Raw genomic sequence first — 27,932 nt, 5'->3', positions numbered from 1 at the left:
GTCCAAATCATATTGGAGTTTCTCGGCATCCTCCTCACAGCACACACGCCCACCCAGCTTTGTGTCATCTGCAAACTTGGAGATATTACATCTAGTTCCCTCGTCTAGATCGTTTATATATATTGTGAATAGCTGGGGTCCTAGCACCGATCCCTGCGGTACCCCACTAGTCACTGCCTGCCACTCGGAAAAAGACCCGTTTATTCCAACTCTTTGCTTCCTGTCTGCCAACCAGTTCTCTATCCAAGTCAGTACCTTGCCCCCAATCCCATGTGCCTTAACTTTACACGCTAATCTCTTATGCAGGACCTATCGAAAGCCTTCTGAAAGTCCAAATACACCACATCCACTGGTTCTCCCTTATCTATTCTACCAGTTACAGCCTCAAAAAATTCCACTCTTATATATATATTATATAATAACACACTGTGTTACTGGGTATAACGCTCCTGTATATATTATATAATAACACACCGTGTGTTACTGGGTATAACGCTCCTGTATATATTATATAATAACACACCGTGCGTTACTGGGTATAACGCTCCTGTATATATTATATAATAACACACCGTGTGTTACTGGGTATAACGCTCCTGTATATATTATATAATAACACACCGTGTGTTACTGGGTATAACGCTCCTGTATATATTATATAATAACACACCGTGTGTTACTGGGTATAACGCTCCTGTATATATTATATAATAACACACCGCGCGTTACTGGGTATAACGCTCCTGTATATATTATATAATAACACACCGTGTGTTACTGGGTATAACGCTCCTGTATATATTATATAATAACACACCGTGCGTTACTGGGTATAACGCTCCTGTATATATTATATAATAACACACCGTGCGTTACTGGGTATAACGCTCCTGTATATATTATATAATAACACACTGTGTTACTGGGTATAACGCTCCTGTATATATTATATAATAACACACCGTGCGTTACTGGGTATAACGCTCCTGTATATATTATATAATAACACACCGTGTGTTACTGGGTATAACGCTCCTGTATATATTATATAATAACACACTGCGTTACTGGGTATAACGCTCCTGTATATATTATATAATAACACACTGCGTTACTGGGTATAACGCTCCTGTATATATTATATAATAACACACTGCGTTACTGGGTATAACGCTCCTGTATATATTATATAATAACACACTGTGTTACTGGGTATAACGCTCCTGTATATATTATATAATAACACACTGCGTTACTGGGTATAACGCTCCTGTATATATTATATAACACACCGTGCGTTACTGGGTATAACGCTCCTGTATATATTATATAATAACACACTGCGTTACTGGGTATAACGCTCCTGTATATATTATATAATAACACACTGCGTTACTGGGTATAACGCTCCTGTATATATTATATAATAACACACCGTGTTACTGGGTATAACGCTCCTGTATATATTATATAATAACACACCGTGTGTTACTGGGTATAATGTAGGGAAATGTGAGGTTATTCACTTTGGTAGGAAGAATTGAAAAGCAGAATATTTTTTAAATGGTGAGAAACTTTTAAATGTTGGTGTTCAGAGAGATTTGGGTGTCCTCATGCAAGAAACACAAAAAGCTAGCATGCAGGTACAGCAAGCAATGAGGAAGGAAAATGGCATGTTGGCCTTTATTGTAAGGGGTTGGAGTATAAGAGTAAGGAAGACTTGCTACAATTGTACAGGGCCTTGGTGAGACCACACCTGGAGTACTGTGCACTGTTTTGATCTCCTTATCTAAGGAAGGATATACTTGCCTTAGAGGGGGTGCAACGAAGGTTCACTAGATCGATTCCTGGGATGAGAGGGCTGTCCTATGATGAGAGATTGGTCAAAGAGGTTGGTTTTAAGGAGCGTCTTAAAGGAGGAGAGAGGTTTAGGGAGGGAATTCCAGAGCTTAGGGCCCAGGCAGCTGAAGGCACGGCCGCCAGTGGTGGAGCGATTAAAATCGGGGTGCGCAAGAGGCCAGAATTGGAGGAGTGCAGAGATCTCGGGGAGGGTTGTGGGACTGGAAGGAAACTTTTCCCCTGGAGGCTCAGTGAGTACTTGAATGATGAAGACGAGGAAATTGCCAGGTCATTCCCAGGTCTGTGCTGAGCTAACTGATCTCAGCTGCAATGTGGGCAAGAGTTTTGACCTCAACTTTGATGTGTTGATAGGGTGAGATAATGTAAGGTGGGAGGAGGCTCGTGGGGAGCTAGACCCTGTTGGGCCGAATTGCCTTTTTCTGCGCTGTAAAATTCAATGTAATTCTGCACCCCTGAGTTTATAAAATGGGAAATGATCAGCCGGGCTCCCCAGCTCTGTTCACTATCCACTGGCTGCTGCCAGAAACCCTGCACACGGTGCAGATCTCCTATAATCAGCAGCTTTGATTTATTTGTCAGGTAAGAGGTTAAACCAAGGTCCCTGTTTGCCTGTTCAGGTGGGCATTGAACTTTCCATAGTACTATTCAAGGAAGAGCAGGGTGTTCTCCTAGATTCTGTCCGTCCGTCCGTCTCGCTCTCCGTCCGCCCGTCTCGCTCTCCGTCCGCCCGTCTCGCTCTCCGTCCGCCCGTCTCGCTCTCCGTCCGCCCGTCTCGCTCTCCGTCCGCCGTCTCTCTCTCCATCTATGTCTGTCTGTCTGTCCACCTCTGTCTTTCCCCCTCTTTCTGTTTTCGGTTTTTATCGAGGGAAGGCGGAAGACCCTGTTACAATGGCCCGAGGTGATTGTGCGGTTCCGTCTGTTTGTGTGTTTAATCACAGAATAAGTTTCACTAAGTGATGCTGGTGTGGGTTTATTTTGATGTTCAAAGTGTTCACTGAGGATTCTTTCCCTTTGAATCTCCTTTATCGTGTTCCATCTCCTTTGCATTCTGGGTGGAGCCGATAGGGGTTTGGCCTTTGCTCTGCTCTACTGTCCCTGTACAGTGCTGTAGAGCGGTGTCTTGGTGCAGAGCTGGGGACTGGGTGGCGTAGTCAGTTAGAACGCTGTATCTCATCGTTTTGGGATCTGGTTTTGAGCCTAGACTAAGGCAGCGAAGGTTTCTCTCTCTTAGTCCTATGTGAAATGAGTTTGGGACAGTCACCATCCAGTTCCATGTGGGAACGTATGGGTTAGGTGGGGATAAAGCTCCCTCTACATTGGCCGATCAAACACCCAGGTTAGGTACGGATGAGTTTAATGAAAGGTAAAGCTCCCTCTGCCAACATCGCCTGACCTTGCCCTAGGAAGAGCATCCCCAACTGCACCAGTACGACATTTCCACGTCTCGTTTATCCTACTCTCTCTAACTCTCCCTTATCCCTTCTCCTCCACCCTCCCCCCCCCCCCCCCCCCCCTTTTCTCTTTTAACAGCGTGTACCCCTCGGCCCCCTAATACCATCCGGTCCCATTTCCCAGCTGACCTATTCTGCTGCCACCCAAGGCTCATCTCTCCTTGTTGTCCCGCAGCCTCCCCCTGCTCCACCCTTTGCCACCCCCAGCACTGCACTTGTTACCTGCTCTTCCAGGGTAACCGCCCCCATCTGCCTTATCCCTGCTCCTGTCAACCATCCCACCCAGCTTATTCCCAGGGGTTGAGCTGTCTAATCTCGTGCCCACCCTGCCTCTATGCTCCCACTGCCTCTCTCCCAAGCCTCACTATCGGGCCACCAACCTCTGGCTTTCTCCAGGTCACCCTCCACAGCCTCTTTATAGATGAATCAGTGGGGAGATGAAGAGAATGGTTTTTACGCAGCGAGTTGTTGTGACCTGGAATGCGCTGCCTGAAAGGGCGGTGGAAGCAGATTCAATAGTAACTTTCAAAAGGGAATTGGAGAAATACTTGAAGGGGAGAAATTTGCAGAGCTATGGGGAAGAGCAGGGGGGAGTGGGACTAATTGAATAGATCTTTCAAAGAGCCGGCACAGGCACGATGGGCCGAATGGCCTCCTTCTGTGCTGTAAGATTCTATTCTATACAAGATCTCTTCCCTAAGCCTGTGCACCGTATTGAACCTCCATCTTAATTCCCCTGCTTCTTCTCCTCCGACCTTTATGCCCGCTTGTCCTCCCTTAACCTCACCCTTCACATCAGTTCCCACACTCTAGGCCCCCTCCGGGGTATTGATCGCTGATTTGTGGCCATCTCCGATCACCTCCTTGTGTCTCCCTGCTTACCGCCAATCCCACCAGTGTTACCCTTTGCCCTTGGAAAAAGAACGCCCCCCAGTTCCTTAACCAATGACATCGCCGTTGCTAGTGACCTGATGAGCAGCACCCTCACTCCTGCCTTCCAGATCCTCATCATCTCTCACCTCTGATGTTTAACCTGGCACAGCTCCCATCTCCCAGTCTAGAGAGTTCAGTGCGCCTGGCACATGACCAGTCCTGTCGTTCATTGCCAAATTTGGCTTGACCACACCAGGCATTACTCTCTCCTCCTATTACTCCAGGAGCCATCATGCAAAGACAAGAACAACCCTTTTCTCCATGATAAACTGCGTCTTCAAATCCCCATCGCCAAGTGCAAGGACCTCATGGATTTCTTTGTCTCAAAGATTGGGATGATCTGCGCAGCTGCCTTGAGTGTCACTTCCCCCTCCTCCCCCACCCCTCCACCCCTGCCCAGCACAGCACCTCCCAACCTTCCACTCATCCTGATGTTTAGGGCAAAAATGAGCAGAGTGCAGGGATGTAGAGCTAAAAGAGGTTGAAGAAGTTTCGGTGTAGCGCGGCCATGGGGGCTTTGAAGGTGAGGATGAGAATTTTGAAGTCAATCCACTGGGGGAATGGTGGCCCGTGGAGGTCAGTATGGACAGGAGATACAGGTGTGCGGGACTTGTGCTCAGTGGGATGCAGAGAGCTCCTAACAGTAGGCATTACTTTGAAATCCCTCCATGGCCTCGTCCCCTCCTTACCTCTCTAACCTCCCCCAGCCCCACAACCCTCCAAGATCTCTGCGCTCCTCCAATTCTGGCCCCTTGCGCATCCCCGATTTTCATTGCTCCACCATTGATGGCCGTGTCTTCAGCTGCCTGGGCCCTAAGCTCTGGAATTCCCTCCCTAAACCTCTCCGCGTCTCTCTCATTTAAGACGCTCCTTAAAACCGACCTCACCTGTCCTAATATCTCCTGATGTGGCTCAGTGACAGTTTGTTTGATAATCGCTCCTGTGAAGCGCCTTGTGACGTTTTACTACGTTAAAGGCGCTATATAAATCCAAGTTCTAATTGTTGAAGAAACGAATGCTCCCGCCCTTCAGACTGACACGGGGCGGGACGGGTTAAAATCCCGACACCAATCGGTTTGGGCAGCCTCCAACGTCGAGAATCTGCCACACAATAACACACCACTCCAGGTTAATGTCAAGGATTAGTTGAAGTACTTGACGGTAAAGCTGGTCAGGGGATGCTTACAAGAGACTGTTGCTAGGGCCAGCTTAGCTCCTCTAAATGGTTGCTAGGGGCAAGGTATCGAGGTGCAATGTGGTCATGCACAGTCATGGCCAAGGGGAGAATTGAACATTGACAAAGAAATTGTTACTCTACATAATCTTCCCTTTGGAAAGTGAGTGAAGAACGGGCCTACCCCAGTGTGTGGCTAGCTGTGATCAGAGGAGTGTAGTTAGTCACTGCTTGGCCTGTGCTGTGGCACTCCGTCAGATCTGGGAGCACCATGCTTCAACTAATAATCTCCTTTTGCAACCCATTCCCCCAGACAAAGGTGTTTACTTATTTTTTAACATTGCATTGGCCTTTTTTCTCCGCTCCACTCTGGCGTTTGGTGTGGTCTCCGTCTTAATAAAGTCTAGCCCTGCTGATCTGTCGGGTCAGGCAAATTAAATAGTCTCCATTTTCTTTTTTTTGCCGCTGTGCAATCGGGTGGCTCTTTAGACTGTTTGCGATCTCTCTCCAATTTCACTCAGTGTTGCTCAAACTCAAACACACTCGCAGCCACAGGCAGACCTGAAGGGTTGGTATTTTTTAAATAACATTCTCAGTAATGGAAGAGAGGTTCTGTCACTAAAGAAAAAACAAATGACTTTCACCACATCCTCCCTTTCCCCCCCCCCCCCCCATGGATACTCGTGGTACCGCTCGCACATTGTAAATCACTGGTTCGATCTCAGCTGGAGTACTGTCTCTAATTCTGGACACCACACTTTAGAAAGGGACGTCCAGGTCTTGGCGAGGGTGCAGAGGAGATTTACTAGAATGGTGCCAGGGGAGGAGGGACTTCAGTTACATGGAGAGACTGGGATTGTTCTCCTTGGAGCAGAGAAGGCTAAGGGGAGATTTAATAGAGGTGTTCAAAATCATGAGTTTTGATAGAGTAGATAAGGAGAAACTGTTTCCACCGGCAGGAGTATCGATAACCAGAGGACACAGATTTAAGGTAACTGGCAAAAGAACCAGAGGGGAAGAGGAGAATTTTTTTACTCAACGAGCTGGAACGCGCTGCCTGAAAGGGCGGTGGAAGCAGATTCAATAATAACTTTCAAAAGGGAATTGGATAAATACTTGCAAAGAAATGTGCAGGGCTGTGGGGAAAGAGCAGGGGGGAGTGGGACTAATTGGAGAGCTCTTTCAAAGAGCCGGCACAGGCACGATGGGCCGAATGGCCTCCTTCTGTGCTGTGTGATTCTATGTTTAGCCCTTACCCCATCCCCACTGTGGAGCGTTACGGAGTGGATAATGATCCTCTGTCCTTCGTTGATGTGCATTAAAGTTCCATGGGGGTCTCGCAGGAGGGAGGTTGTTGCTGTAGTTTCCTGGTGAGGGAGTGGTCTCGGGGAGCGGGTACCGTCTGACTTCCCTGGGAGTCTGTGCATGAGGAGGTGTTGTCGCAGATTCTCGATAGTCTGGGTGTGGGGTGGGGCAGAAGGGGTGATCTTGCCGTAGTTGCCCCAGCATCAATTGCCGTTTGTGGAAGAGAGTTCCAAACTTCTCCCACCCTTTGTGTGTAGAAGTGTTTCCTAATTTCACTCCTGAAAGGTCTGGCTCTAACTTTTAGACTATGGCCCCTAGTCCTAGATTCCTCAACCAGCGGAAATAGTTTCTCTCTGGCTACCCTATCAGTTCCCCTTAATATCTTGAAAACTTCGATCAAATCACCCCTTAACCTTCTAAATTCCAGGGAATACAACCCTAATTTGTGTAATCTCTCCTCGTAACTTAACCCTTGGAGTCCGGGTATCATTCTGGTAAACCTACGCTGCACTCCCTCCAAGGCCAATATATCCTTCCTAAGGTGTGGTGCCCAGAGCTGCTTCCAGTGCTCCAGGTGTGGTCTCCCAGTGCTCCAGGTGTGGTCTCCCAGTGCTCCAGGTGTGGTCTCCCAGTGCTCCAGGTGTGGTCTCCCAGTGCTCCAGGTGTGGTCTCCCAGTGCTCCAGGTGTGGTCTCCCAGTGCTCCAGGTGTGGTCTCCCAGTGCTCCAGGTGTGGTCTCCCAGTGCTCCGGCTCTGGTCTCCCAGTGCTCCGGCTCTGGTCTCCCAGTGCTCCGGCTGTGGTCTCCCAGTGCTCCGGCTGTGGTCTCCCAGTGCTCCGGCTGTGGTCTCCCAGTGCTCCGGCTGTGGTCTCCCAGTGCTCCGGCTGTGGTCTCCCAGTGCTCCAGGTGTGGTCTCCCAGTGCTCCAGGTGTGGTCTCCCAGTGCTCCAGGTGTGGTCTCCCAGTGCTCCGGCTGTGGTCTCCCAGTGCTCCAGCTGTGGTCTCCCAGTGCTCCGGCTGTGGTCTCCCAGTGCTCCGGCTGTGGTCTCCCAGTGCTCCGGCTGTGGTCTCCCAGTGCTCCGGCTGTGGTCTCCCAGTGCTCCGGCTCTGGTCTCCCAGTGCTCCGGCTGTGGTCTCCCAGTGCTCCGGCTGTGGTCTCCCAGTGCTCCGGCTGTGGTCTCCCAGTGCTCCGGCTGTGGTCTCCCAGTGCTCCGGCTGTGGTCTCCCAGTGCTCCGGCTGTGGTCTCCCAGTGCTCCAGGTGTGGTCTCCCAGTGCTCCAGGTGTGGTCTCCCAGTGCTCCAGGTGTGGTCTCCCAGTGCTCCGGCTCTGGTCTCCCAGTGCTCCGGCTCTGGTCTCCCAGTGCTCCGGCTGTGGTCTCCCAGTGCTCCGGCTGTGGTCTCCCAGTGCTCCGGCTGTGGTCTCCCAGTGCTCCGGCTGTGGTCTCCCAGTGCTCCGGCTGTGGTCTCCCAGTGCTCCAGGTGTGGTCTCCCAGTGCTCCAGGTGTGGTCTCCCAGTGCTCCAGGTGTGGTCTCCCAGTGCTCCGGCTGTGGTCTCCCAGTGCTCCAGCTGTGGTCTCCCAGTGCTCCGGCTGTGGTCTCCCAGTGCTCCAGGTGTGGTCTCCCAGTGCTCCGGCTGTGGTCTCCCAGTGCTCCGGCTGTGGTCTCCCAGTGCTCCGGCTGTGGTCTCCCAGTGCTCCGGCTGTGGTCTCCCAGTGCTCCGGCTGTGGTCTCCCAGTGCTCCGGCTGTGGTCTCCCAGTGCTCCAGGTGTGGTCTCCCAGTGCTCCAGGTGTGGTCTCCCAGTGCTCCGGCTGTGGTCTCCCAGTGCTCCGGCTGTGGTCTCCCAGTGCTCCAGCTGTGGTCTCCCAGTGCTCCGGCTGTGGTCTCCCAGTGCTCCAGGTGTGGTCTCCCAGTGCTCCGGCTGTGGTCTCCCAGTGCTCCGGCTGTGGTCTCCCAGTGCTCCGGCTCTGGTCTAACCAGTGCTTTGTACAGCTGCAGCATAACTTCTGCCCCATGAAATCATTATCAATCCTCAGTCCAAGAATCAAACAGATTCTGTCTTTGATCTCCATATTTTTTATCTGTTCTTTTCAGGAATATTTTCTGCTTTTAAAGAAAAAGTCATAATTTCACTTCTTACATCACAAGCACTTGAGAAACACTGAGAATTACAGAGTATTTACAGCACACAAACAGGCCATTCGGCCCCACAGGCCCATGCCGGTGTTTGTGCTCCACTCGAGCCTCCTCCCATCCCTCTTCATCTCACCCCATCAACATATCCTTCTATTCCTTTCTTCCTCACGTGTTTATCCAGCCTCCCCTTAAATGCATCTCTGCTACTCCCCTCCACCACTCCCTGTGGTAGCGAGTTCCACATTCTCACCACTCTCTGGGTAAAGCAGTTTCTCCTGAATTCCCTATTGGATTTATTAGTGACTATCCTATATTTATGGCCCCGAGTTCTGGACTCCCACAAATAGTAAAAGCATAGGCGAAGGAAGGATGGAGACGATTCGGAACAAAAAAAGGAGATTTTCTTGTGGAGGCAGAGGGCATGGCTGAGGTACTAAATGAGGACTTTGCATCTGTCTTCACCAAAGAAGAGGATGCTGCCATAGACATAGTAAAGGAGGAGGTAGTAGAGAAATTGAATAGGATTAAAAAATAGATAAAGAGGAGGTACTTACAGTAAAAGGTTGGTAGCGCTGAAAGTTGAAAAGTCACCAAGTCTGGATGGGATGCATCCTAGGTTGCTGAGGGAAGTATGGGTGGTAATAGCAGAACTCTGGCCACAATCTTCCAAGCCTCCTCCGATATGGGAGTGGTGTCAGAGCACTGGAGGATGGCAAATGTTACACCCCTGTTCAAAAAAAGGGGAGAGGGATAAACCCGGCAACTACAGGCCAATCAGCCTAACGTGAGTGCTGGGGAAACTTTTAGAGATGATAATTGGAGACAAAGTTAATTGTCACTTGGAAAAACATGGGTTAATAAATGACAGCCAGCACAGATTTGTTAAAGGCAAATCACGTTTGACTAACTTGATTGAGTTCTTTGATGAAGTAAAGGAGAAGATTGATTAAGGTAGTGCGGTTGATGTTGTGTATATGGACTTTCAAAAGGCGTTTGATAAAGTACCGCATAATAGACTTGTTAGCAAAATTGAAGCCCTCGGGATTTAAGGGGCAGTAACAGCGTGGATATGAAATTGGCTAAGAGACAGAAAGCAGAGAGTAGCGGTGAACGGTTGTTTTTCAGGGCGGAGGGAGGTAACCAGTGGTGTTCCCCAGGTGTTAGTATTGGGACCACTGCTCTTTTTGATATATATTAATGACCTGGACTTGGGCATACAGGATATAATTTCAAATTTTGCAGATGACATGAAACTCGGAAATGTAGCACAACAGTGAGGAGGATAGTAAACAGACTGGTGAAATGGGCAAACACATGGCAGATGCAATTTAACACAGAGAAGTGTGAAGTGATACATTAGGGAGTACGGTAGCATAGTGGTAATGTCATTGGACTAGTAATCCAGAGGCCTGGACTAATGATCCCGAGACATGAGTTCAAATCCCACCACGGCAGCTGGGCAATTTAAATTCAGTTAATTAAGTAAATCTGGAATAAAAAGCTAGCATCAGTAATGGTGATCGTTAAACTACCGGATTGTTGTAAAAACCCATCTGGTTCACTAATGTCCTTTAGGGAAGGAAATCTGCCGTCCTTACCCGGTCTGGCCTAGAGGTGACTACAGAGTCAATGTAGTTGACTCTTAACTGCCCTCTGAAATGGCCCAGCCACTCAGTTGTAAAAAAAAAACTACGAGAAACAGTAAGACTAAAACCGGACGGACCACCTGGCATCGACCTCGGCACCGGCGGCGGTTTGGTACAGCCGACTAGCAAGCTGCTACAAAGAAGTCGCCATACAGACTGCAGCGGTTCAAAAAGGCGGCTCACCACCACCTTCTCGAGGGCAGTTAGGGATGGGCAATAAATGCTGGCCTTGCCAGCACGGCCCATGAACAAATTTTTAAAATGGTAGGAAGAATGATGAGAGGCAATATAAACTAAATGGTACAATATTAAAGGGGGTGCAGGAACAGCACCTGGGGTTTTATGTACACAAATCTTAGAAGTCTGTTAACAAAACATACGGGATCCTTGGCTTTATAAACAGAGACCGAGAGTAAAAAAGCAAAGAATTTAACAAAACCTTTAGGCCCCAGCTGGAGTATTGTGTCAAATAATGGGCACCGCTCTTTAGAAAGGATGTCAAGGCCTTGGAGAGGGTGCAGAGGAGGTTTACTAGAATGGTCCCAGGGATGCGGGACTTCAGTTATGTGGAGAGACTGGAGAAGTTTGGGTTATTATCCTTAGAGCAGCGACGGTTAAGGGGAGATTTAATAGAGATATTCAAAATTATGAAGGATTTTGATGGAATAAATAAGGAGAAACTGTTTCCACTCGCAGGAGGGTCGGTAACCAGAGGACACAGATTTAAGGTAATTGGTAAAAGAACCAGAGGGGAGATGAGAATGATTTTTAAGCAGCGAGTTGTTGTGATCTGGAACGCGCTGCCTGAAAGGGCGGTGGAAGCAGATTCAATAGTAACTTTCAAAAGGGAATTGGATAAATACTTGAAGGGGAAAATTTGCAGGGCAGTGGGGGAAAGAGCGGGGGAGTGGGACAAATTGGAGAGCTCTTTCAAAGAGCCGGCACAGGCACGATGGGCTGAATGGCCTCCTCCTGTGCTGTGAGATTCTATGATACCTTTTGCCCTGCGCCCCCACTGGGGTCTGGGCTTCCAAGGGGTACCTGTTGACAGTTCATACCCTGGGTCAGCCCGGACTGCGAGTGTGAGCAGCCCATTCAACCAGAGCCCCAATACTGGATAATGGTCAGCAGCAGAAAACCCAGCTAATAATCTCCCCACCCACCACCCCGGTCCGAGGGAACTGAAGCTAATTTTAACGCCTCTACCTCAGCCGTGGCTCAGTGGGTAGCACCTTCGCCTCTGAGTCAGAAGATCGTGAGTTCAAGTCTCACTCCAGAGACTTGAGCACAAAATCTAGGCTGACACTCCCAGTGCAGTGCTGAGGGAGTGCCGCACTGTCGGAGGTGCCGTCTTTCAGATGAGACGTTAAACCGAGGCCCCATCTACTCTCTCGGGTGAACACAAAAGATCTCACGGTACTATTTTGAAGAAGAGCAGGGGAGTTCTCCTCAGTGTCCTGGCTAATATTTATCCCTCAACCAACATCACTAAAACAGAAATAAAAACAGAAAATGCTGGAAACGCTCAGCTGGTCAGGCAGCATCTGTGGTTAGAGAGAAACAGAGTTAACGTTTCAGGTCGATGACCTTTCGTCAGAACTACTAAAACAGATGATCTGGTCATTATCACATCGCTGTTTGTGGGAGCTTGCTGTGTGTAAATTGGCTGCCGTGTTTTCTACATTGGAACAGCGGCTACAGTTCAAAAAAAAAAGTACTTCATTGGCTGTAAAACCCTTGGGACGTCCGCAGTTGCCAGTTGTAAGATCTGCGCCTTAGCGCACATTCAAAGCTGTGCTCATAATCTCTTTCAGTGGTCAACTGCTGAGCAGCCTGGGGTCGGACTTTCGTCGGGGAGCTGGGGTCCTGGATATCCTGTACGAGACTCCCTCGGTTGTGCTGACCTGTGGATATGACACCTACATCAGACAGTGGGATGTGCGAGCCAGCACCAGGTAACCAGGCCTTCCTGTGTTTCGGACCTCCCTTCCCCTCTTCCCCCCCTCCTGAAGACCTTCCACAGCCACCGATCAAACGCCCTCCAGTACCTCTTCCGCGTGGCCAAATTTAATGTGCGAACCGTTAGGCCAGACAGGCTATTCGCCCTTGGAGGGAATCACAGCCCAACCCAATCCTGCACTCGCCCCAGTTAAGGGAATCACAGGATATGGGGATCGGACGGGAAAGTGGAGTTGAGGTCGAAGATCAGCCATGATCTTATTGAATGATGGAGCAGGCTCGAGGGGCCGTATGGCCGACTCCTGCTCCTAATTTTTATATTCACACGCCAGAGACACTGGACAATGTCTCATTTTTTCCCCCTCCCTAGATATGGTTCACTGAGGCCAGTTCCAGCTCCCTATCTCTGTAACCTCCTCCAGTCCTACAACCCTCCGAGATCTCTGCGCTCCTCCAATTCTGGCCTCGTGAGCATCCCAGATTTTAATCGCTCCACCATTGGCGGCCGTGCCTTCAGCCGTCTAGGACCTAAGCTCTGGAAATCCTTCCCTAAACCTCTCCACCTCCCCTCCTCCTTAAAGACGCTCCATTAAACCTTCCTCTTTGACCAAGCTTTTGGTTGCCTGTCCTAATATCTCCTTATGTGGCTCGGTGTCAAATTTTGTGTGCTAACGCTCCTGTAAAGCACCTTGGGACATTTTACTACGTTAAAGGTGCTATATAAATGCAAGTTGTTGTTGTATAATCGTTCTCTCTGAGACCAGCTACCTAAACACAGCCCAGGCTTTGAACATGGAGCGTTCTGGCTCAGTTACACACTGCCTTTAACCCCTTCTGTGGCGAGATTGCCTCACAGCAGAGGGGTAGGAATCAAGTCGAGGTGCTTTTTCCCCCTTAATTTTCTCCCCATTCTCTCCTCCAGTCACTGACTCCTAATAGGGTAAAGTACCCTAGGCGCTGGGAGCTGGTGGGCTGTATGGTCATGAGGACATCATAGCTAAGCCTAGTGCCTGCATGGTTTCTTTTCTTGTTCTCTCTCACACTCGTGCTCGCACGTGTACACCCAGCATGAGTCACTGAATATCAATCCCCAGCTGGTTTGATTGTTTTTTTCCCCTCTCTTGTGTCCTCTGCCTTTCCCCCTGCATTGCCCCCTCCTGAGATCAGCTAGCTCAGCACAGACTGGGGTTCGGAGCCTGCGACCTTGTTCACTCCCACACAGGAACGGGAGGAGGTCATTCAGCCCCTCGAGCCTGTTCCGCCATTCAATGAGATCATGGCTGATCTGCGACCTAACTCCATCTACCCGCCTTTAGCTCATGTCCCTTAATACCTTTGGTTAACAAAAATCTATCAATCTCCGATTTAAAATTAACAATTGATCTAGCATCAGTTGCTATTTATGGAAGAGAGTTCCAAACTTCTACCACCCTTTGTGTGTAGAAGTGTTTCCTAACTTGACTCCTGAAAGGTCTGGCTCTAATTTCTAGACTATGTCCCCTAGTCCTAGACTCCCCAACCAGCAGAAATAGTTTCTCTCTCTCTACCCTCTCTGTTCCCCTTAATACCTTGAAAACTTCGATCAAATCACCCCTTAACCTTCTAAATTCCAAGGAGTATAACCCTTGTGTAATCTCTCCTCATAACCTAACCCTTAAAGTCCGGGTATCATTCTGGTAAACCTACGCTGCACTCCCTCCAAGGCCAATATATCCTTCCTAAGGTGTGGTGCCCCGAACTGCTCACAGTGCTCCAGGTGTGGTCTAACCAGGGCTTTGTCATTTCTCAGCAAGGCAGTGCGGGGAGACCATTATGAATATGTTTAACTGTTTTCTGCATTTGAAAATATTTCCTTTTTTTAGTTTTTTTAAATTGCAAACTTACTGTTTTAAAAATACAGACAGGGTGACAGTAAAGGGCCTGTGCTACTTAAGCATTGTTATAGGAGTTGAAACCGTGAAGAAGCACTGCCCGGTCACCTGCACAATTAAAAAAAAAAAAGCGCAGTGCAAGCGGAACTCCTAACCTGTGCACACGTTCCCCAGAACCCCCCAGTACATGTGGTGTGGGAGCGTGTAAGGGAGTGTGATGTGGGGTAATGGGGGAGTGTGATGTGGGGTAATGATGAGTGCAAGGCTTTGTAAAATTGAGTTCATGTATAAATAGTGGATGCTCAAATCGTCCCAGAGGGGGCGTTGAAGGATACCCTGGACACCCACATGCCCCACGGCACACACTGGCCTATCATCTCAAGCATCCAGGTTGTTGGATTCAATATTTCAGAGATTAGTAACATGAATATTGGACCTGCACTACTGTGTCTCCACCTGCAGGAGGTAACCGGTTCCTGAATCCCCTCCGCCAGCTACCCTGGATCCCACCAGGAGCATCCTGCCCACGTTTACACAGATAAAGTTGGGCCATTAAAGCTATTTGACACTTGCTGTGCTTCTCCTTAAGCCGCTCTTCCCCCCCTTTATTCTTGCCACCGGAAGTCCATTTCCACAGAAGTGCGTCTCGAGCTTCATGTGCAGTGTGGCACGGCGTGACATTTTCTGGGTAAAGACGACAGAAGCTTTACATAAACTAAGATCCCACAAGCACCAATTAAGTGACTTAGCCATTGACCTGATTGTGATGCAGGAGGAATGTTGTCCAGTACATCAGGAGAATTCGCTGCTCCTATTCTTATCTCGTCAGCCCATCCACTAACCTAAACATTCACCACCGGCGCACCGTGGCTGCAGTGTGTACCATCTACAAGATGCACTGCAGCAACTCGCCAAGGATTCTTCAACAGCACCTCCCAAACCCACAACCTCCACCACCTAGAAGGACGATGGCAGCAGGTGCATGGGAACACCACCACCTCCAACTCACACCATCCTGACTTGGCAGTATATCGCCGTTCCCCCTCCCTAACAGCGCTGTGGGAGCACCTTCACCACACGGACTGCAGCGGTTCAAGGCGGCGGCTCAGCACCACCTTCTCGAGGGCAATTAGGGATGGGCAATAAATGCTGGGCTTGCCAGCGACGCCCACATCCCGAGTATAATTTTTATTTTTAAAAAAAATAGAAATATATTAATTTGAAATGAGCCAGCATTACAGACAGGGCCTCAGTTTCAGGTCCCATATGAAGGAATCTAGCCCTGAACAACGTTCCCTCTAAGTTGCGCGGCTGCGCCGTTGTCTGCCGGTCCCGCACAACCCGGGACCGGCTTTTTCAATGTGAAATTTTGCGCATGCGCGAAACATTGAGTGGGCCACGCAGCCCGTTAAAGGGACCGCGCACCCAAATTTAAAATTAGGGGGAACATTGGCCCTGATATTACAGAACTCCGTCGGTGCTGCACTGCGGTGTCAGCCGAGATTGTGTTTTCAAGTCCTGGAGCAGGGCTTGAAGCTGCAAGCCGCTAACCCAGAGAGGAGAGTGCTACCAGTGAGTCAAACTGACCTGGTCGTGGAAATAATTCCAAAGGATTGGGTACTTGCCCCAGGAATAAGCTGGAAGTGGAGAATTTTATTAAATTAATTCAAATTGTAAATTTTTGAGTATTCTTTTCCGAACCGATACTTGAATATGCATCAGAGCAGAGACAGAGAAAATGTGAGCAGTGAATGAGGGCATGTCAGAGCGGGGAACTCACCTGAACACAGTGCCTCAGCCTACAGGCTCAGTGCACAGATAGCACATCTGTCCTGTGGAGTACTGGCGCCACCTGGCGGCAATGAAGGTCAATGCAGTACCCAGAGACAGGGCAATTCACGTTCTGTGAAAATTGTACAGATTGTTTTTGCAAATATGCTTGAAGTAATTTTTTTGTGCTCACCAAGGTGAAAGATGTTGGTGGTGAGGCAGTGGAACACTTCACACTTCTTGCAGACAGTGTCAGGGCAGGTACAGCATGGGTTAGATACAGAGTAAAGCTCCCTCTACACTGTCCCATCAAACATTCCCAGGGCAGGTACAGCACGGGTTAGATACAGAGCAAAGCTCCCTCTACACTGTCCCATCAAACACTCCCAGGGCAGGTACAGCACGGGTTAGATACAGAACAAAGCTCCCTCTACACTGTCCCATCAAACACTCCCAGGACAGGTACAGCACGGGTTAGATACAGAGTAAAGCTCCCTCTACACTGTCCCATCAAACACTCCCAGGGCAGGTACAGCACGGGTTAGATACAGAGTAAAGCTCCCTCTACACTGTCCCATCAAACACTCCCAGGGCAGGTACAGCACGGGTTAGATACAGAGTAAAGCTCCCTCTACACTGTCCCATCAAACACTCCCAGGGCAGGTACAGCACGGGTTAGATACAGAACAAAGCTCCCTCTACACTGTCCCATCAAACACTCCCAGGGCAGGTACAGCACGGGTTAGATACAGAACAAAGCTCCCTCTACACTGTCCCATCAAACACTCCCAGGGCAGGTACAGCACGGGTTAGATACAACAACAACTTGTATTTATATAGCACCTTTAATGTAGTAAAACATCCCAAGGTACATCATAGGAGCGTTATCAGCCACAGAAGGAGCTATTCGGACAGGTGACCAAAAGCTTGATCAAAGAGGTAGGTTTTATGAAGGGTCTTAAAGGAGGAGAGGGAGAGGTTTAGGGAGGGTTTCCAGAGCTCGGGGCCCAGGCAGCTGAAGGCACGGCCGCCACTGGTGTAGCGATGAAAATCGGGGATGCGCAAGAGGCCAGAATTGGAGGAGCGCAGAGATCTCTTGAGTGTTTTAGAGCTGGAGGAGGTGACAGAGATAGTGAGAGGCGAGGTCATGGAGGAGCCAGCGTACTGTCCCCTATTGCCTTCTCATTTCAGATCACTCGCAAAGCACAGACCAGGGCTTGAACCTGAGTCCTTCTTTCTGTTTAGGTCAGTGTGATGCAGTGACACTTTATACTGGCTGCCTGTTCTTTTCCACTGAATAGTAAAAGCTGGAATCTGTGCATATTGAGCAGGTCAGAGGTTGGGTATTCTGCAGAGAGTGACTCACCACCTGACTTCCCCAACCGCTCCACTGTCAGGAGTGTGATGGAATACTCTCCACTTGCCTGGATGAGTGCAGCTCCAACAACACTCGAGGAGCTCGATACCAATCGGAACAAATCAATCTGCTTGATTGGCACCCCATCCACCACCTTAAACATTCACTCCCTCCACCACCGGCGTACCGTGGCTGCAGTGTGTACCATCTACAAGATGCACTGCAGCAACTCGCCAAGGTGTCTTCGGCAGCACCTCCCAAACCCACGACCTCTTCCACCTAGAAGGATAAGGGCAGCAGGCGCATGGGAACACCACCACCTCCAAGTTCCCCTCCAAGTCACACACCATCCTGACTTGGAAATATATCGTCGTTCCTTCATCGTCGCTGGGTCAAAATCCTGGAGCTCCCTCCCTAACAGCACTGTGGGAGTACCTTCACCACACAGACTGTGGCGGTTCAAGAAGGCGGTTCACCACCACCTTCTCAAGGGTAACTAGGACTGGGCAATAAATGCTGGGCCGGGCCTGGCCAGCAACGCCCACACCCTGAGAATTCTTTTTTAAATGGTCACCTTAAATGAACAGTGTAAAAGTTTTGAAAATAGATCAGAATGAGATATGAGATGAATTTGTTGATGGGGATGCTGATCTGTGCGACTTCCTTCAGAAGAGAGTGGCTAGGTATTAACTAATTGCTGCCACACTCGCACTGGAGCCTCATCGCTCCTGCCTCACACAGGGTAGTTTTAAGCGATGGACAGTCCCGGGGGATGGCCAGGAGTCGGACTGACTCAGCTGGTGGGGAGGCAGAGGGCAATTTGTTGTGGACGGTCTGGGGGATTCCTCCCTGTTCTGCCGCTCTTGCTGTTCCTATGAAGTGATAATTGCCAGAAAGCTTTCCGACATTCTGAAAGCTAATGTGTCCTTCAGGATTCCATGGGGACTTTCTAATGCGAAGGGTGTGCGATGGGATGGCACAGGGTGAGAGAGAGAGAAACAGTACAACTGGATAGCATCAAGGGAACAACAAGCAGGACTACTGTCTCAATATCCTGGGTAAAACACGGTTGTATTACACTATATACAGGAGAGGGACTATCCCGGGTAAAACAATATATTATATACAGGGAAAAAAAAAGAAAGACTTGCATTTCTACAGCGCCTTTCACGACCTCAGAATGTCTCAAAGCACTTTACAGCCAATGAAGTACTTTTGAAGTGTCACTGTTGTAATGTAGGAAATGCGGCAGTCAATTTGTGCACAGCAAGCTCCCACAAACAGCAGTGTGACAATGACCAGATCATCTGTTTTAGTGATGTTGATTGAGGGATAAATATTGGCCCCAGGACACCGGGGAGAACTCCCCAGCATTTCGAAATAGTGCCATGGGATCTTTTACGCCCACCTCAGAAGGCAGACAGGACTTCGGTTTAACGTCCCATCCGAGCTCTCCAATCAGTTCTACTCCCCCTTCTCTTTCAGGTAGCGCCTTCCAGATCACAACTCGCTGCGTAAAAACATTCTCCTCTCCCCTCTGGTTCTTTTGCCAATGACCTTAAATCTGTGTCCTCAGGTTACCGACCCTCCCGCCAGTGGAAACAGTTTCTCTTAAAAGTTCTTGTCTTTCACTTGTTCCCAGATTTGTGCTGTGGCACCCAGTGACCTACAGTGTCCCACCCAATTGCTCACTCTGTATCAGCGGGTGTTGGCGGCTCATTCCGTTAAGGGGGAAGATCACAGATGAGTCCTCATCCTAACATCCACCTGGGCACTTTCCAGCAGGAACTGCCACGGGTTTCTCCAGCGGGTCCTGAGGGAGATGGTAGCCCTCCTACCACTGCCCTGGTGAGAGCAGCGATCGAACCTGAGATATCGGTGGTCTGTATGGGTCACGCTACACTATTGGCTGGAGGCAGGGCTCATTTTTCTTTTAATTTGAGATGATTAAAAATGTATGAAGCCTGTTGGATTTTTCTTCCTGACTGGATCTGAGAAGCTTATAAGGCAAATTAAAAGCTGGTCCAGAACTGTGGGGGTTAAAGCCCCCACCCAGCAAGGGGATGCATTCGACTGTCCCTGGTAAAGAATGCATTAAAGGACTCAGGAAGCAGCTTTTAATGGGCCTCTTGCATAGTCTACAGCCCTCTCGATACTCATTTAATCTCCAGCACTCCTAGTAAACACAGCAGTGATCCTGTCACTGTACTAGACCATCAGCTGACTCCTCCAAGTTAATGAGGCAGCCTTCATCAACGCTGAGATGGTGGCCTCGTGTCTTCGAGCTGCCTAATGCTGGAAGTGGTTCTCTTGCTATCGCGTGCTCACTTCCCGGCTCCCTGTCACCACCCCCAGCCCTCCCAAAACATCCACTTCATCTTACTTTAAGGTAATTGCCAAAAGAAGCAGAGGTGACCTGAGGGGGAGAAAAATTAGGCGAGTTGTTGTGATCTGGAACGCGCTGCCTGAAAGGGCGGTGGAAGCAGATTCAACAGTAACTTTCAAAAGAGAATTGGATAAATACTTGAAGGGGCGAAATTTGCAGGGCTGTGGGGAAAGATCAGGGGGGAGTGGGACTAATTGGAGAGCTCTTTCAAAGAGCCGGCACAGGCACGATGGGCCGAATGGCTTCCTGTGCTGTATCATTCTATGATTTTATGATTGTCCTTATCTTCAGATCCCTCGCACTCTCTCCCCATCTACGATACAGGCCTTTAAAACAATGAAAGGCGTAGGTGAGGTGGAAGTAAAACAGCTACTTGTCTTGGACAATGAGCACAGGACTCGGGGAGACAGGTACAGAAGTTTTTAGACTTGAGCGAGCTTGAATCAGCCAGCACCGTTAATAGGAGTTGGATTGGTATCTGTCGAGAAGGGGGATTGAGCGTTAGAAAGGTGAGGGGAGGAGCTTATTATCAGTTAAGTCGGGTATTGGCGGTTGTCTTGAGAGGGAAGCCCACGACAGAATAATCACACATGGGTCCTGGATGGGGGGGACTGATGGGCTGATTGGCCTGTACTCACTTAGGGTTTTGTTATATTCTCATCAGACTGACCCTCTCGAGCTGTACATACAACCGCACCCTTCGAGTGTAGAATTCTGCTCATCCCCTGCTCCCTCCATTCCGCCATCATAGGTGGCGGCTTTAGTCACTGCACACCTGCTCTCTGTAACTCCCTTCCAAAACTGCCCTCGGCGCCCCTACCCCCCTTGCTACCTCTCACACCAAAACCGGCTCCTTCTCCCTATCCCTCCGAAACCCGCTGCTGCTCCCTGTGACTCAGTGGGTAGCACTCTCGCCTCGGAGTCAGAAGGTCGTGGGCTCAAGTCCCACTTCAGAGCACAAAATCCAGGCCGACGCTCCCAGTGCAGTGCTGAGGGAGTGCAGCACTGTCAGGGAGGGCCGTCTTTCGGATGAGAGGTTAAACCGAGGTCCAGTCTGCTCTCTCAGGTGGACGTAAAAGATCCCACGGCTACTATTTGAAGAGGAGCCAGGGAGGCCTCCCAGTGTCCTGGCCAATATTTATCCTTCAATGAACATCACTAAAAAAAAAAAAAAACATTATCTGGCCATTATCGCGTTGCTGTTTGTGGGAGCTTGCTGTGCACAAATTGGCTGCCGCGTTTCCTACATTACAACAGAGACTACACTTCAAAAAAGTACTTCATTGGCTGTAAAGCGCTTTGGGATGTCCTGAGGTTGTGAAAGTCGCTATAGAAATGCAAGTCTTCCTCTCTTCCTCCCAAACCCCCACCCTCTCGCTATTCCTCATTACCTCCCTCCCTTCAAAAGCCTCTTAAAAACTTGTTGTTGCTCTTGTCTTTGTTTTCTTTCCTCCCGCCCTGATTCTTTCCTGTCTCCTTCTCTCTGTTCTCCTGTCCCTCTGTAAATCGTGCTGAGAGGTTGCTGTATATGGTGGGTGGTTACACAAATGTGCGCTGTTTACAGGATCAGCAACGTTACCAGCTCTGCTGTCCGTCCGGGGTGAGATACTGTCTCTGTTCTAACTTGCCTCTATTGTTACAGGCGCAGTGTGATGGAGTGGGAGGAACCTCACGACAGTGCGCTCTACTGCTTGCAGAGTGATGGAAACTTCATGATCGCCAGTGGCTCCTCCCGCTACGGTGTCGTGCGTCTCTGGGACAAGAGGCAGACCAAGAGTCTGCAGGTAAGGCAGGTCTGGCTGATGGTAAGAATGCTAATGTCCCCCCCCCCCCCCCCCCCCCCACCGTTGCCTCCTTTCCTGAGACTGCTTACCACCCATCAGTGCTTCACCCCAAGCACCATTCTGCTGGTGCCAGCTGTGGCTCAGTGGGTCGCACTCTCGCCTCGGTTGAAGCCCCACTCCAGAGACTTGAGCACAAAAAACCAGGCTGACACTCCGGTGCAGTACTGAGGGAGCGCCGCACTGTCGGAGGGGCAGTACTGAGGGAGCGTCGCACTGTCGGAGGGGCAGTACTGAGGGAGCGTCGCACTGTCGGAGGGGCAGTACTGAGGGAGCGTCGCACTGTCGGAGGGGCAGTACTGAGGGAGCGCCGCACTGTCGGAGGGGCAGTACTGAGGGAGCGTCGCACTGTCGGAGGGGCAGTACTGATGGAGCGCCGCACTGTCGGAGGGGCAGTACTGAGGGAGCGCCGCACTGTCGGAGGGGCAGTACTGAGGGAGCGCCGCACTGTCGGAGGGGCAGTACTGAGGGAGCGCCGCACTGTCGGAGGGGCAGTACTGAGGGAGCGCCGCACTGTCGGAGGGGCAGTACTGAGGGAGCGTCGCACTGTCGGAGGGGCAGTACTGAGGGAGCGCTGCACTGTCGGAGGGGCAGTACTGAGGGAGCGCCGCACTGTTGGAGGCGCAGTACTGAGGGAGCGGCGCACTGTCGGAGGGGCAGTACTGAGGGAGCGCCGCACTGTCGGAGGGGCAGTACTGAGGGAACGCTGCACTGTCGGAGGGGCAGTACTGAGGGAGCACCGCACTGTCGGAGGGGCAGTACTGAGGGAGCGTCGCACTGTCGGAGGGGCAGTACTGAGGGAGCGCTGCACTGTCGGAGGGGCAGTACTGAGGGAGCGCTGCACTGTCGGAGGGGCAGTAGTGAGGGAGTGCTACACTGTCGGAGCGGCAGTAGTGAGGTAGCGCTGCACTGTCGGAGGTGCCGTCTGTCGGATGAGACGTTAAACTGAGGCCCCGTCTGCCCCCTCAGGTGGACGTAAAAGATCCCATGGCACTATTTCGGAGAAGAGCAGGGGCGTTAACCCCGGTGTCCTCGGCCAATATTTATCCCTCAACCCACATCACTAAAACAGATGATCTGGTCATTATCACATTGCACTTTGTGGAAGCTTGCTGTGCGCAAATTGGCTGCCACGTTTCCTACATTACAACAGTGCCTACACTTCAAAAAGTACTTCATTGGCTGTAAAGCACTTTGGGACGTCCCGAGGTGGTGAAAGGCGCTATAGAAATGCAAGTCTTTCTTCACGCATGAACCGAGTCAGCATGTGCTGCCGAGCTTTGCAAATTTGGGGAAGGATGCCCCTGATCCCGATCTCTCCGCCATCCACAATTCATCTGATCAGGAACAGGCTACTGGCCCAGTGAGACAGATTCCACTTATAATGGAGCCCAGCCGACTCGTCCTGGTCTGTAATGGCTGTGTCGCAGCAAGCGGTGCATTTACAATTACACACAATGTCCAGCACAGAAACAGGCCATTCGGCCCAACTGGTCCGTGCCGGTGTTTCTGCTCCACACCAGCCTCCTCCCATCCCTCTTCATCTCACCCCATCACCATGCTCTTCTAATCCTTTCTCCCTCATGTGTTTATCGAGCTTCCCCTTAAATGTATCTGTGCTATTTGCCACAACCACTCCCTGTGGGAGCGAGTTCCACATTCTCACCACTCTCTGGGTAAAGAAGTTTCTCCTGAATTCCTTATTGGATTTATTAGTGACTGTCTTATATTTACTGCCTCTAGTTTTGGACTCCCCCACAAGTGGAAACATTTTCTATCTGTCTATCCTATCGAACCCCTTCATAATCTTAAAGATCTCTATCTGGTCACCTCTCAGTCTTCTCTTTTCTAGAGAAAAGAGCCCCAGGCTGTTCAGTCTTTCCTGACAGTTGTGTCCTCTGGATTCACAGAATCACAGAAACCCCACAGTGCAGATAGAGGCCATTTCGGCCCATCGAGCCTGCACCGACACATATCCCACCCGATCCCCGTAACCCCACGTATTTAATCCCCCTAACACTAAGGGTCAATTTATTCTACTATTGTACCTTATAACTGAGCCATCAAAGAGACTCAGAAATTGCTGAAACATTTCTATCGCACCAGAACACATTTCTCATACATCTCATAGCGCTTCACGCACAGTGCAGCCACTGTTATGGGGACAATCGCCACAGCCGATCAGTGTCTAGGCTCACATGAAGAACGAGACGTTGAGAGGGAGCAGGTGCTCCCTGTGCCTGCGGACCTGTGTCCCAGCAGAGGGCAGCAAACATGGTGGTTGTATCAGAACCAGTGCTTCCTCGCCCCAGACAGGAGTCTGTTGCCTCTCCGTATAGAGCAGCATCTCTGTAAATGACAGCAAAGCGTGGGTCACAGAGCTTAACCAACGTTGTGTTTCCTTTTCCTCCAGGTGTTTTTCCTCTCTTCCCCCAGCAGCAGTCCCGTGTACTGCCTCCGATTTACTACCTCGCACCTCTACGCCACCTTGGCCCACGCATTTTACGCGTTGGATTTTACGACCTCTGACCCACAGCACGGGAATTAAACGGGCGGGCACCCAGAGCATGCCGTAAAGTGGGGATCCCCAAACTGCACATCCGAAGCCAGCAATCGACCAGCACATTGTCAATTGATGCTTTAGAAACAGGAACCACTCCTTCACACTTCCAACTCCGCAGTCCCTTTCAGAATTACTTTGTTTTTTTAAAAAGAGGAAGAGTGCTTTATTTGCAATAAATTTTATATAACTTATATATAAATATTGCCCCAATTGCTTGTAATTTCTCCTCTTTAACTGGATTCATTACTAACGTCACCTAGAGAAGCTGCTAAGAGCTGTAGCGATGTCCTGACGTTGGAAAGCAATTTTTTTTTTTTTTTTTTTTTTTTTTTTTTTTAAAGCCTTGTATTTCTGTAGGACAGCCACGTCTCTCAAACATCGCACAGTGCTTCTGTGTTCATTCAGTCACTATTATCATTGTGCACAAGACCCTGCAAACCGCGAATGAGGTAAATAACCAGTAATGCTCGTTTTCGGTGGTGTTGGTTGACCTGAGGGAGGAATGTTGGGCCATAAAAACCAGGAGAACTCCCTGCTCTTTGAATGTGGCTGTGGGATATTTCTAAACAGGCAGACAAGGCCTCTGTTTTGCCATCTCATTCAAAGGACACCGCAGCCCTGAAGTGTCAGCTCAAAGACAGAGACGCTGATTGGTCTGTGTCCCCGAGTTACACTGGGGTAAAAGAATCTGCCAGGGTTCCTGCCCCTGCTTGCTGTCCATTTTCCCCTTGTGAAAAGTGCTGAAATGATGCATGCTGGACATTGTCTGGGCTCAAGAATGGCCACTTGGATGAGGTACCGAAGTGTTGCAGGCATCTGTACCTCCGCACGGGTTAGATACAGAGTAAAGCTCCCTCATCAAACACTCCCAGGGCAGGTACAGCATGGGTTAGATACAGAGTAAAGCTCCCTCTACGCTGCCCCATCAAACACTCCCGGGGCAGGTGCAGCACGGGTTAGATACAGAGTAAAGCTCCCTCTACGCTGCCCCATCAAACACTCCCAGGGCAGGTACAGCACGGGTTAGATACAGAGTAAAGCTCCCTCTTCACTGTCCCATCAAACACTCCCAGGGCAGGTACAGCACGGGTTAGATACAGAGTAAAGCTCCCTCTACACTGTCCCATCAAACACTCCCAGGGGAGGTACAGCACGGGTTAGATAGAGTAAAGCTCCCTCTACACTGTCCCATCAAACACTCCCAGGGCAGGTACAGCACAGGTTAGATACAGAGTAAAGCTCCCTCTACACTGTCCCATCAAACACTCCCAGGGCAGGTACAGCACGGGTTAGAGTAAAGCTCCCTCTACACTGCCCGATCAAACATTACTGGGTGCGTTATTCAGTAAGCCTTTTCTGTTAACAATATACCTCAACTCTGACCTCGGGAACACCTTTTCCTGTACCCTGATACATTTCTGTTTACTGCTTTCCTGGAGTGGGAGTGCCAGTTAGCACAGGTACTGCCATGGACCCACTCCCAGTAGTAAACATATTTCAGACCTATGCAGGCAGCAGAGTGGGAAGAGATTCATCCCATCACTGAGACCTTGCTTTAAATCCAGCTCCTGGGGTGAAAGGATACCCCCAGAACAATACTTTCAGAAACAGCAAGAGGGTAGTGTCTGCATTATGGAGTAAGCCCAGGACAGGACGATTTGAGGGTGAGACATTGAACAGCCAGATGCTGTACTAGAAAGACAGGAGGGTTGGTTTTCTGGAAGGATGAGATGGGTCAGGTGAATAAAACCATATAATGCAAGTGCTGTGGGTAGGAAAATGAGAAATTTAATTTTAACAAGTCTTTAATAGTGAGGAGGCATTTTTGGGAAAAAGAGTGTGCCACGGTGGATCCTGGATTCATCCTCCATCGTGTTGTCAATGGGAGTAGAGGCAGCGATCGATTATAAACTCACTCAGACGGAGTATGCTTCTATAACCGCCTTGTGAGACTGAGGTGCTCCTACAACCAGAAGGGGCATCCATAACCTTTTATAGTCAGTCACAAATGTGTCAGCCGTGGCCCAGTGGGCAGCACTCTCGCTTCTGGGTCAGAAGGTTGTGGGTTCAAGTCCCACTCCAGAGACTTGAGTAGAAAAATCTAGGTTGACTTCCATTGCCAGTACTGAGGGAGTGGTGCACTGTCAGACATTAAACCGAGGCCCCATCTGCTCTCAGGTGGATGTAAAAGATCCCAGTATACTATTTCAAAGAGCAGAGGAGTTATCCCTTGTGCTGGCCAATATTTATCCCTCAATCAACATCACTAAAATATATTGACTGGTCACTATCACATTGCTGTTTGTGGGAGCTTGCTGTGTGCAAATTGGCTGCTGCATTTCCTACACTACAACAGTGATTACACTTCAAAAATACTTCATTGGCTGTAAAGCACTTTGGGACGTCCTGAGGCTGTGAAAGGCGCTGGAGAAATGCAAGTCTTTTTTCTTTACAAAACTTAAACGTCCAATCAAAAAACACAGACTGAGTGTTACTCAACTGCAGATTATACTGTGCCCTCACAGGATGAACCTCCTGATTTAAATTAAAGCTAAATCTTTTAATTTATAGATACACCAGAACTGGCATGTGTTGAGACAAGAGTAGTTAAGCCACCTGGTGATGGGAGGCGGGTGGATTGACATCTGATTTTCTCCCCTTCCTGTTCCAGACTCATTGACCCAGGCTGGGACATAGTATATTAGCTCAGCCCCTTCAGGCTGTGGGGCTCAGTAACTCTCCTCTGCCTCATCCCCCTGATCCTCAGCACCAGAAACAAATGGAGGGGGAAAAAAACAAGTGAATAATTGCTGAATTAAAAGGAACTGGGACATTGAATGGTCAGAAAGACAGGGAGATTCAAGGACATTTTCATTCATTATGCCCCCCTCACCCTCCATCTCTCCCCCATAGTCAGGCAGCTATCAGGTGGCTCCCAGAAGGGCCTGAAATCAGTAGATCCACTGGAACACAGGGATCCTCTGCTAAAAAGAACAAACTTGCATTTCTATAGCTTCTTTCACGACACCCCAAAGTGCTTTAAAGCCAACAAAGTACTTTTTGAAGTGAAGTCACTGTTGAATTGTAGGAAACGCGGTAGCTAATTTGAACATAGCAAGCTCCCAAAAACAGCGAGGTGATCGTGACCAAATAATCAGTTTTAGTGATGTTGGTTGAGGGATAAATAATTGGACAGGACACCGGGGAGAACTCCCCTGCTCTTATTCAAAATAGTGCCGTGGGATCTTTTACGTCCACTTGAGGGAACAGACGGGGCATCGGTTTAACAACTGCCCTTGACATCAAGGCAGCATTTGACCCGAGTGTGGCATCAAGGAGCCCCAGTAAAACTGAAGTCAATGAAAATCGGGGGGAAAACGCTCCACTGGCTGGAGTCATACCTAGCACAAAGGAAGATGGTCGTGGTGTTTGAAGGTCAATCATCACAGCCCCAGGATATCGCAACCATCTTTAGCTGCTTCATCAATGACCTTCCCTCCAAGATTGGTGAAGTCAAGCGCTTGCAGTCAGAATCGGGGGAATTTATAATGGGGAACAAAGAAATGGCAGACCAACTAAATACATATTTTGGTTCTGTCTTCACAAAGGAGGACACAAATAACCTCCCAGAGATGCCGGGGAACATAGGGTCTGATGAAAGGGTGGAACTGAAAGAAATCAGTAT

At 49.6% G+C, this 27,932-nt stretch overlaps 1 protein-coding gene across 3 annotated transcripts in view; it reads left to right on the top strand.

Moving 5' to 3' along the window:
• The window catches only part of fbxw4 (F-box and WD repeat domain containing 4), a 606,291-nt gene extending 581,845 nt beyond the window's left edge, over nucleotides 1-24,446 (top strand). For 2 of the 3 annotated variants that reach the window (XM_085994162.1, XM_085994160.1), the window contains 3 exons: nucleotides 12,315-12,455; nucleotides 21,486-21,627; nucleotides 24,098-24,446. In XM_085994162.1, coding sequence (XP_085850288.1) covers nucleotides 12,315-12,455; nucleotides 21,486-21,627; nucleotides 24,098-24,232 — 418 coding nt within the window. In that variant the 3' untranslated portion in view covers nucleotides 24,233-24,446. The remainder of the gene's footprint in view (nucleotides 1-12,314; nucleotides 12,456-21,485; nucleotides 21,628-24,097) is intronic. The other variant, XM_085994161.1, reaches the window with a different exon arrangement.
• Nucleotides 24,447-27,932: the final 3,486 nt, after the last annotated feature.

Source organism: Somniosus microcephalus, chromosome 8 (genome assembly GCF_052327205.1).
Source record: "Somniosus microcephalus isolate GS21.2 chromosome 8, FLI_Smic_1.0, whole genome shotgun sequence".
NCBI classification, from domain to species: domain Eukaryota; kingdom Metazoa; phylum Chordata; class Chondrichthyes; order Squaliformes; family Somniosidae; genus Somniosus; species Somniosus microcephalus.
Note: the sequence above shows the minus strand (reverse complement) of the source record. Positions and strands in the feature narration are given on the sequence as shown.